We start from the raw sequence: 11,355 nt of genomic DNA, 5'->3' as shown, positions 1-11,355 counted from the left end.
TGCTGACTCAAACCACCATCAACCCTAATACCAGTCTGTGAAATACTAACAGGTAACATGTATCAAGCAGTGGACTGTAATCCTAATTAAAAAGTTAAACTCCAGTAACTATAATATCTAACTGCTAAAGACATGTTTCCTATACCAAGTAATACCACTTGAATACATTCTCTTTTTACCTTGGGTTAACTATTTGATTTTAACTTATTAGTGCTTATCCTTTATACTGAACATATCGTGTCAATCTGGTTTAAAACTAACACTTTTCATCTTATTCCTCCTCCTCCCTGTTTAGTGCACCTCCCGGTTTGAGTGCTGGGATATTCAGGGCTTGATGCTTTTGTGCATCTCCTAAACAAAAAGGGGCAGATTATGAAACAAGCAATTTTATCATGTTGAAGTTACTTTGGCCCAATATATTCAACTTTGTTTCCCTCTCACTAATGACAGCTTGGTATAGACACAATTAATGGAGTTGGAGCTCTAGATTTAACATTATGATCAAAGCAGATGTAGCTTGTCTAAAAGCTACTCTTAAAAATAAAAAATAAAAAGCAAGAACCATGTATCAAAAATATATATTTTACCACATGGGAAACAGATCTTAGAAAAGAGGACAACAATCACAACATATCTGAAGGTAAGGTTTGGTCACAAAGCACTGACATACCTAGCTGTCCCATCCTTCTTAACAGAGTATCCAATGCTACAAAGATCTTATCTAATATGCCAAAGACTTTTCAAATAGGGAACATTGATAGAGCTAGGCTGAAGATTCATTTTAACAGTTGGCACTTGAAGGAAAAAAACAAAAAAAACACCTGGTGGACTTGCCTTGCAGTAGCAGATTTTTTTAAAATAAATACTTAGAACAGCCTGACTCGAGGCTCCCACGTCTACTACTGTTTTATTTGGAGAAGACAATTCCCACCCGTAAAACAGCAGCACAGGAAATTGAAACATTTCAAAGCTATTGCAAGGCAAGTGCTATTATATTTTATTTAAAAAGAATCACTCCCTTTTGGCTAATCTAGGAGGAATTAAGCCACATATGAAATGGACCAATTTTACATCTGAAATTCTGGACCGCCACCTTTCAAACTTTTTTTTATTTCTATTGGTTTCTAATTATAAGTAACTTTTTCAGTCCTACTGTACTTGGCATCATCAAAACTGGCAAGATAGTGGCTTTTTGATTATTTACTGTTTTAAGATGCTTAAAACCAATTTTTTTTCATGATTAACTCTTTGAATTTAATGACAGGATTTAAATGTGTGTACCACATTGGAGTTTTCCTTTAAATAAGAGTAACAGAATCTGACATTATAATATAAAGTCAATAATTCAGTCTTCCTAAGTCCAGATACACTGTACCTGCAATGGATATTTACAGCAACCAGAAGTTTAAATGTGCAACCATCACCTTGATAACTGTGGAATGCAATCCACTAGTTCAAACCAATTCATTAGCACACATTTTTCCTAGATAATTATGAGGTGCTGACAAAGTTCCAAAGCCAGCATTATCAATACCTACAAATTTAAGGCAAAGTAAAATAGTATTTCCTTTGGATTCTATGCAAGCCACATATGAACAAATCCATACTGAAGCTTCCAGCTGAAGAACAGTGTGTGGGGGTTCAGGAATTTAAAGCAATTTGGCATCAGCAGGCACTCCAACTCAGACTTTTGCAGCTGTCGCGGTAGAGGAATTCACACACATAGGGACGACACCAAGCCACCAAATAATGAGGGGACTTCTTAGATGCAATGCAGCCAATACAGCTTCCAAGCATTCAGAGGGCTCAGCTTTTTTAATTTCATTATTACTGTTAATACTCGTCCTCGGGTTCGTCTGCATCACTGGCCTCCGTTTCACTGCTCTGCGACAGATCTTGATGGTTCTCTACTTTGTTCAGTTCCAGAAACGCAGTAATGAGCTTGGCAACTGCTTCCACGTCACTGTGGAAAGGAATGAACAATGTCCAAATTAACGGAGGTGTGGGGCTGATGAGCCAGAGCAAAAGCACTCAATGCTGAATACATGTCTATCTGAAGGCCCAGTCAATATATGGAATAAGACTATGATTAGCAACTCGCATAGGGCCTGTCCAGATTCATAAGCTGTGTGCGACTTTTCCAAGCTGCCATTATAATCAGAAATGTGACTAAAGTGGAATTTCATAAGAGCCATTCTCCCAATGACTTTCAGACAAGAGGAGGTTTCCATTCACAAGTCAGAATATTTTCTAACAGCCCCTGCTTTACAGTCCCTTGCAAGCTAAAGAACCTGTAGAATTCTCTCTGCTTCTTATCACTAGTACTAAAGATTCCTCAGTTAGTTAATAATTGTACTTATTATGCACAAGGCAGAAGATAATCTGCCTCACTCATAGCTGCACTATTTCAGCAGTGCTAACAGAAGGAGAAAGAATGAGGTAAGCAAAAACACAGTTCTAACTTGAAGACACACAGGGAGCAGCACTTTTAGGGAGTATAAATGCACTTGAAATTGGATGGTCTATTTAGCTTTCAACACACTTCCTGCCACACACAAGTATCTGATACAGGTAAAGCTATTGTTACTGAGATAGGATGCAAGATTTTAATGTCTCCCATTAAGTCCATTACTCTTAAATGGTTTATCTAAAGCCCTTAAACATTTTGTAACCTTCATTATCACTCTCAACCTCTCTCAAGACACCACATGCTTCTGACAAGCAAAGCTGCAGTGTGACCTCTACACGTTTCCTTCTGGAGAGAGGAAAGAACAGCTATAAAAATAATGTCATAGAAACAGCAAGATGGAAGTCATCTATTCTCTCCTTAAAATTCACGGCTGCTGTGAGGCCTACGAAACACTCAACAATGGCTGTGACAGCTGCTTGTTACACTTACAAATATCATTGCCAATTGTGTTCTTGTCTTTTTGTTGTATCTTGATTATACTAAGACTGTGAGCAATTTGAAACAGGGACTGTCTTTTCATGATGTGTCTGTACAGTGCCCATCACAATGGGTCGTCAGTATAAATAACAGCAATAATCAAGGGGCCTTTTTTCCTTTTGATTGAACTATAAGTAATAAAAACAACTATTAGAGGCCTAGAATGTTTAATATTGTAGATCTCGTTACACAGTTGCTCTTATTCTCAAATGCCTGTAACTCAAATCAGTAAGGGTTTGACAATCACAACTTGAATAATCCTAAAAATAGATTAAATAAGACTCCCAACAGAGCTTGGACAATTCTCCCAACAGCCTCCTATAATCCAGCCATTGGCCCTATAGTTAACACCTACTCCTCTTATACTCACACTCATAATCGAAAAGAATAGCTCATACCTTCTACAGCCCAGCACTGCGCTCTGGGTCAGAGGGTGGGAAAATCCAGTGACAAATCGTAGCACTACCAGGTAACCCTTCCCAAAGTAACGCACTTTCTCCTCTTCCACGTTCACATCTCTAATCTCATTCAGCGAAGCCGCCACTGTTAGCAAAAGCAGGGGAAGAACATCAGTTACAGCCATTCCCAACATTGACATTTCTGACTTATATAACTGGGACTCTAAGCTCCCTCTCTCTGCTTTAATAAAATGAGCCTCTTTGCAGGGCTTCAGTACTGCTGCCCTCCTCTCACTCAGCTGGGTGTGCTCTATGCATCAGTTCTGAGCTCCCAACCACCACAAACTGTGGTGAGGGCAAACAAACCCAGATCTGGATGCAAAGCAGAATGCACTAGCTAGTATAGTTTGCTCTAATGAACTGGTACAGCTGCCCAAAGATTGAAAATCATCCATTTATTACTTATGCTTTCTTGCTGTTTTCCCCTCTTTCCTTAAAGACAGTTTGAACTGTTTTCTGTATCAGGTAGTTAACAGCAGTTAAATGTATTGAGACTGAGCAGGTGTTGAAAAATTCACCATTCAGATCAGTCACTTTCAGAGCATCTCCTGGCTTTTGGGTCCCCATGTTAATGAGCATTTGCTCTCTGTTTCTGGTACAAATGCCTACACTCAAGAAAACATTTGCCTATTGTTCAGGACACAAAAAAAGGGGAAGTTCATTAACACTCACTCCTTCCTTCCCCCTCCCCCAAAATCTGTTTGAAATTTCATCATAATATTTAAGGAGGTTCTAAATGCTTTCAAGCCACTAAAAACTCCCAATTATTTAAACATATTAGGAAGCTGTGTGATTTAGTCAACCAAGGAGAGCAGATGTTTGGAAGTCAAGAACATCCTGGGCCTTAGTTCCAATTTAGCCAAGGCTCACTGTGACCTCAAGCAAGATACTTAACCTGGGTTTGTCTACTGTCACTGCAGCTATGCAATTGAATCAGATACAGGAAGCTCAGTGGAAACCAGATGCAGCATTTAAACTGAGCCTTCCTGGATAAGTTCACATTATATTATTTTGACAAATAAAATATGCAGAATTTTGCAGAATTTTAGAATATTGTGCACAGAATTTTTAATATTTTAGTGCAGAATTCCCCCAGGAGTAACACTCAGTACCTACAGAAACACCTACTTTCTTACCTTTTTCATGGCCTGCTCTTGAGAGGGTCAGTATTTTTTTGTAAAGGTTGAATGTTTTAAGGAAGACTTTTCCCTTGTCCTTGTCAAATACAGCTTCCTGTAAAATTGCAACATAGCCTCAATTGTATCCTTTTCTTTTAAGTAGGAAGGTGGCATTTACAACCTCCAAATTATCATAGTAATATGAACTTAATAGTTTTACTTAGGCCTGGGCTAGCAGGAAGGTTCGAACTAAGATATTTTAGTTCGACTTACCTGGCCATCTTCATGGCGGCAAGTCGACTGCCGCGGCTCCCCCGTCGACCCCACTTACTCCACCTGCCGAGGTGGAGTATGGGCGTCGATTAGCGGATCGATTTATCGCATCCAGATGAGACACGATAAATCGATCTCCGATACACTGAACACTACCCACCGATCCTGGAGGTAGTATAGACGTACCCTTATACTCACTCCTGTCCCATTACTGGATTATGAAGTCAAAATTTTGTTCTTGGTTTCCCCTCAAACCCAGATTTGTCTGAAATTCACACACTCTTTCCAGGACAGGATTTAAGTGGTTTTATTTTCCTTTAACTGTAAGCTATTCCTGGCCTTAAGACAAGATGTCACACCTTGCAGAAACTGAAACGTGCTCTTTAAGTGTGTGTCTGTGGTTGTCCCACAACTCCCAGGCTACAGTGAACATAAAATCTACCTACACCTTTCATTAATAACAGTGACAGCTACCAACTGGGCAAAGTTTTTGACTTACGCGATATGGTGACGTTTACATTAAAAAGAAAACATCCCCAGGATTAGATGGCTCCAGGGACTGGTAACAGAACAGGGCATCTTTCGCATCTGGGTCATTTATTTAAGTACAGCATGGGTTAATATAATGACAGTCTTTCAACTGCTTGTGAAATGTGTTGGTAACCTCAGTCCAATTTCTGATGGATAGTTGTCAACATAATTTAAAAACATGACAAATAGCACTTTCCTGAGAGTGGGGAAATGTTGAGTGGGATTGGAGGTAGATCTGTCCTATAGTTGGTAGGCCCCCCCATGTCACTAGTAGGGACAGCATGTGTGGGAAGCTTACAATAGTAACTTCATGTGCTACTCCTGCTCTCTTAGCTGAAAAATCACATGTTGCAAATATTTCAGCTTATAATTGTAAAAATATTCTACACAAAACATTAATAATACAACAGATATGTTTGGCCAAGTCTTGTCTTTAAGCACCAATTCATCTTTAACAATTTTTCCTATACTATCAGTATAAAAATTACCCTCCCAGTTAACATTTACTATAAGTTACCAATATAACTACATTTCTCAACAGTGTCTGACAGTGCAACTTGTTTACTTGGATTACACAATATTAGTGATCATCTGGCTGCTGAAATCGACAGCCAACAAATACCTTAAGCCAGCACAACCCACTTCCTGTCTTCTGAGTTCACAGCAAGCATCTTACCTCCCACTCCTCCAGATTTTGTGCAGCCACAAAGAGACACCCAGCTATATAGAAGAGTTTCCATCCCAAGCTGTCTGATCAATACAAGATACACAGTATTAAATACACTGTTTGAATAGCAAGCAAAAGATAGTAAAAAAGCTCACACACCCCCTCTGGGAGCAAAATAAGAAAGAAATGTGCATTTCATAACAGATTTTTCTTCTTCAACAGTAATATATGGTATTTTAATAGTGTTTTTCCAGGATCAAAAAAAGCAGAAGTTATTCCATTGTAGAAAGTTCTTTGTTGTTGTTTTTAAAACACTGGACTCAGTGCTATACAAAATTAACAACATATTTGTTGCAGGCAGGATTGTGCGTAGTTCTGTTGTGGATATGATTTTTTTCCTGAGAACTTGAGATACTGAAATACTTTAACCAGGGGCTCCTATAAACACGTTCCTCCTTAGCCTGCGATAAGCCAGAGAACAAGGGTAAGAGACTGAGGATATTATTTTATTGAAACAAACATGTTTTCTTCAGACCAACAAAGGAAGCAGTCAGCACATCTTGCCAAACGCATATATAAAATGTCACATGCTGGAAGTGTTTACACAGTTCAATCTGTCTTAAGTGATTGCTCCAGGGACAAACAATCAATTGCTTAACAAAGGTATTTTACTAAAGATGGAGCAGAACTGGGTTCAGTGTGTTTGGGGAGACTCCAGGGCAGTCTCTTATGAAAAGATATTGTCTTTTACAGGTGGTGCCTCATATAGGTTTCACTGTATTTTGTCCTGGAAAAACATACTGATTATATTGGTAATATAATGCACTGGTCCAATTGTATCATTTTAAACAAAGAGGGATGCTTACAGGATGCTCTGCAGCTTTTTATTTATTTATGATGAGAGAAGGGGGGCATTTGGTGCAATCTGATCCATTCCTAAAAGAACAGATGAAAATACTTCTAAAGAACAATTTTTTGATGAGCCCCTAGGATTAGTTCTCTCTGGCAGGAGTGACTTAGTAGCATCCAGAGAGGAGTACTTTCATCAGAGGCATGGGACACTCTTCAGTTTGCTGGCAGAATTTTAACAATACCTACCCTCCTAGTGGAGTTAAAAGAATCTACTAGCTAAGCTTTGTAAAATGCATTGAAACATAAAGCACTACAGAGTGCTAAGTATCACTGTTATAAATACTCGGGGGATGTGGGAAAGCAAGGCTGGAAAGGAGCTGCGGAAATAACTAAAGAGGGAGAAAAATAGGAGAGCATGGGGTAAAGTCTGGTGAAGGCAATGGGATGCTGCTAAGTTTTAAGATTTGTACCAGCTCCTGGAGTTTACAGTAGGCACTTTATTAGTTAAAAAAAAGTACAAGATATTAAGGAGGATCAGGTGGAAGCCAGGGGAGAAAATCATCAGGTGAAAGAAAATTAAAAAACAGGAAAGAATAAAACTCTCCATAGTGTAACTGACAATTACCTTCACTATAGTAAGCAGCAGCCAGACCTATGGAAGATATTCCTGGAAAGAGAGGGGGCAGGTATGATTTAAGCATGCAACTGAAGATATCTAAAAATTCCTTTATCTAATACAAACACTCAAGTTATGTCCATTAATTCTCACTGAAAGAAGAGCTAGCTTTGATTGCAGCTTTGCTGTCCCTTTTGATTGTTACCATCACTCAATGTAGAGAGCAAATAAAGCATTTCTTATTAAATAAAATATAATTCTCTCTCTTTCATATAATTATACCTTATGTTAAAAATCAGGAAACTGAGGCACAGATAGGAAAAAGTGGCTTGCCTAAGGTCAGGCAGCAAGACAGTGACCAAATCAGGAACAGAATCAGGCGCTCCAACTCCCAGCAAGTCTAAACACTAAACCCTGCTTCCACCCAAAGACAGCACTACTTTGAGTACTGAGGACATGCATATTAAAAAGGCTATTCTTAGCTGCAAGACAGCCTACCGTGCTCTGTGGGACCAACAGAAACCTGTGCATGCACTATTGGGGTACACCTGTGTCATAAGGGTTGCCAAGTGCTGTCATATACCCAAGAAAATTGTTGGATGATAGCTCATGCACTGGAATACCTTACTTCAATTATAATGTGGACCCGGGCTGTCTGTTTAATAAAATGTGTTTACAGTATTAAAAGGCAGTATGGTCTAGTTGACTGGGAAATAGGATTGGGAACTAGGATCTCCTGAGTTCTACCACCAACTCTCAGTGTAGCCTTGGGCAAACAACTTCCCCACTCTTTGATTCTGTTTCCCCATATGTAAAAGAGGGATAGAAACACCATACCTATCTTGCAGGAGGTGCTGTGAGGCTTCATACTTTATGTCTACACAGTTCCCTTAAGACAAGAAATGCTATCTAAATGCCAGAGGTGACATCCTGGGCCCATTTAAGTAAATGGGAGTTTTGCTGCTGACTTCAGTGCACCCAGGATTTTTCCCCAAGGGTTTATGGATAGTCAGCTGTGTCTTCATGCTATCCATAAGGGTCAGTGGAGACTAAAGTTGAAGTGATTTCACCTTCCCAAATGATACTTCTCAGAAATCTTACAAGTCATCTTCATGAGGTTTCTCTCAGGAAACATTTGTAACCCGCTTTCCTTAAAACATGCATTTAAATGGATTTAGTCCTATATACACTATTTGCGGCTGGCATAAAAATACAAGCCTGGGAAAAGCAGGTCTAAATTACTCATTCATCTCTTCACGTATGGGGAAGTATCATCAGTGTCTTACCAACAAAGAGAGACCAAGATCTGATGCCAGGTGATCTCTTCAAATGAAGAATGGAACTTGTGCGGTTTTCAAGCACCATGTACATCTTCAGGAGAAATTCCCTACAGCCTCGTAACACTCATGAAACCTAGCTGGACAATGAAAAGGTGTAAGAATTTACAAGTTATTGCTGTACCCTTTGTCCTTCCTTTCTATGCCCCAATATTTGTTAACAACCTTCAGTCATGTCAATCTAGATCAGGAATTGGCAACCTTTGGCATGCAGCCCGCCAGGGCAAGCCCCCTGGCGGGGCACGGCAGGCCGGTTTATTTACCTGCCGCATCTACAGGTTCAGCCGATCGCAGTTCGCACTGGCTGCAGTTTGCCATTCCAGGACAATGGGGGCCGTGGGAAGCAGAGTGGGCCGAGGGATGTGCTGGCTGCCGCTACATTCCTTACAACACACTCAACAGTGCTTTAAATTGACATTATGAAGCAAACAGAGCCAGACAGCCTCATGCACATCCAGGTTCTGAGAAGACAGAAATAGCCAAATCTTGCTTCCTTACACATCTTGTTGATCTGGGATACTGCATGAAGCATACTTTTAGTGTGGGGCCCTTTAGACACAAAGTTTAGTTTAAAACAATTATAAAACCTAAACAGAAATATATTAATGATTTTTTTTTAATTTAAATGAAAACATTCCATGGACATGATTCAAATACTTCCTAGTGGCAGGGGCATAGGAACCTGACAGTGAAACAGCCAAAGCTGAGTCAGGATCCTGCATTAATTTCTGCTAATACAGAGTCATTCCGCCCTTTTTGCCTCTCTGCTCTGAATCGGTCGCCCTCCAATCAAATCTTAGCCCAATCTTTCTAACATCTCCTAGCAAATGTCCAGCTGCCAACTGAAACTCAACATAGCCCAAGGCAAGCTCTTCGTCTTTCCCTGCGGATACTAGGTGACAAATATTTTGGTCTAGAACTGCAAAGGATTCACTGTTTTGTGTTTGCTCTGTAATTCACTAGAAAATAGCGGGGGGTGCCACATTATTCCTTCCCCATCCTATTATTCCTGGCATACTGCAGCTCCTCTTGTTTTACCAACATTCCGCTGGTGATTAATCCCTGCTCCTCGCCCCAGCCTCAGCTGCCCCAACACCAAAGGAAAGATGTGCTTGGACTGAGCCCCCTCTGATGCATTAATAAGACAATAGTTTCCTCACCACCTCACCTCCCAGGTAGCCACATCCCCCCCAAATCCCAGCAACCCGCTCGAAATCTTGGCACCCTAACAGCATGCAGCCTGCTCCCCCGGCCCCCCAAAATCCCAGCCCCCCACACTCTACAATCCCCCCAAATCCTAGCCCTGCACCCCACACAGGCCGATTCACTTCCATCCCCCGCACGCTGGGAGAGGAAGCAGCACCGTCACTGACCGGTTCCTTCCCGCAGCAGCCCAGCCCCACACGGACGCGCGCCGAACTCGGACTCGCCGTGGACTTTACTTCCCGAATCCGGCCAGGAGGCGCCACACCATAGAGTCGTTGGACCCGAGCGCCCTCCGCGATCACAACAGAGATTAAACACAGCGCTAGAGTGTCGATACGCAAAGAGCGCCGGAATTTCGGCGGCCATTTTTGCTTCGGGCAAAAGTAATTGTTTTTTCCCCAGCGAAAATACCCACTAACTTCTGTGTATGGGTTTGGGGCCTAAATCCAAGATGGCGACCAACTTTAAATCCTTACCGCCCGTATCCAAAATGGCGTGTTAAATGAAGGTCTTACAGCTGCCCAAATCCAAGATGGCGTCTTATATTAACTCCTTCCCGCCAACATTCGAGATGGCCTGTTAAGTGAAGGTCTTCCAACTACTAGCCAGCTCCAAGATGGTGGCTGAGGTAATCTTGCAGTGAAGGCCTTAGGTAAACACTGTAGAGCCAGGGAGACTCCTGGAGGGAGAAGGATGGTTTTGTTGATGGAGGTCAGTCTGCAGGACCCAGAGCTGGTGAGGTTCAGGCAGTGGGCCATGCCCTATTTTTCCTCCCCTAGTATCCTGCTGTTAATTGATTTATTTTGTTAGACTGATCTGACACTTGGTAAAGCAGTCCCCATCCTTTCATGTATTTACCTGCTCCTGTATTTTTCACTTCATGCATCTGATGAAGTGGGCTCTAGCCCACAAAAGCTTATGCCCAAATAATTTCGTTAATCTCTAAGGTGCCACAAGGACTCCTCGTTGCTTTTGCTGATACAGACTAACACAGCTACCACTCTGAAACCTGCTGTGGTTGGAGATAGCGAGAAATGTGCTGGTGAGTGAATCCTCCACTCCTAGGAGGTAACAGAGCAAGAATTTCAGAGCTTGCATAGGAAGCTGGGGCTTATTGTTTGTGCTCTGGGCAGCCCTGTTCAGCCAGAGTATGCATACCACAGCTGTCACTGTAGCATAGCACCTGGCCACATGCTGGCACTGGTGCATGCATTATACAGCTACCAAGGAGACTAAAGTGACCACATAATAGCTTACACTTATAGCACCTGCCATCCCAAAGTACCTTATGTGCATTGACTGAGCTTCACAACCCTGTGGAGGTGGGTATTGTTATTTCTATTTAAGAGA

General features: G+C 41.3%; 1 protein-coding gene across 2 annotated transcripts; it reads right to left on the bottom strand.

The window, feature by feature from the left end:
* Positions 1 to 570: 570 nt before the first annotated feature.
* Positions 571 to 10,441, bottom strand: LOC127032278 (cytochrome b-245 chaperone 1). Of its 2 annotated transcripts, none has more exons than XM_050919465.1 (7): positions 10,173 to 10,441; positions 8,749 to 8,879; positions 7,472 to 7,513; positions 6,004 to 6,077; positions 4,542 to 4,638; positions 3,346 to 3,490; positions 571 to 1,963 (listed from the first exon to the last, which is right to left on the bottom strand). In XM_050919465.1, exons 2-7 carry the CDS (start codon positions 8,831 to 8,833, stop codon positions 1,834 to 1,836), a joined length of 573 nt encoding a protein of 190 aa, XP_050775422.1. In that variant the 5' UTR covers positions 8,834 to 8,879; positions 10,173 to 10,441; the 3' UTR covers positions 571 to 1,833. The 2 variants fall into 2 exon arrangements, with proteins under 2 accessions (XP_050775422.1, XP_050775423.1); XM_050919466.1 differs by having other exon boundaries at positions 8,749 to 8,875.
* Positions 10,442 to 11,355: the final 914 nt, after the last annotated feature.

Source organism: Gopherus flavomarginatus, chromosome 12, assembly GCF_025201925.1.
Source record: "Gopherus flavomarginatus isolate rGopFla2 chromosome 12, rGopFla2.mat.asm, whole genome shotgun sequence".
Taxonomy (NCBI): domain Eukaryota; kingdom Metazoa; phylum Chordata; order Testudines; family Testudinidae; genus Gopherus; species Gopherus flavomarginatus.
Note: the sequence above shows the minus strand (reverse complement) of the source record. Positions and strands in the feature narration are given on the sequence as shown.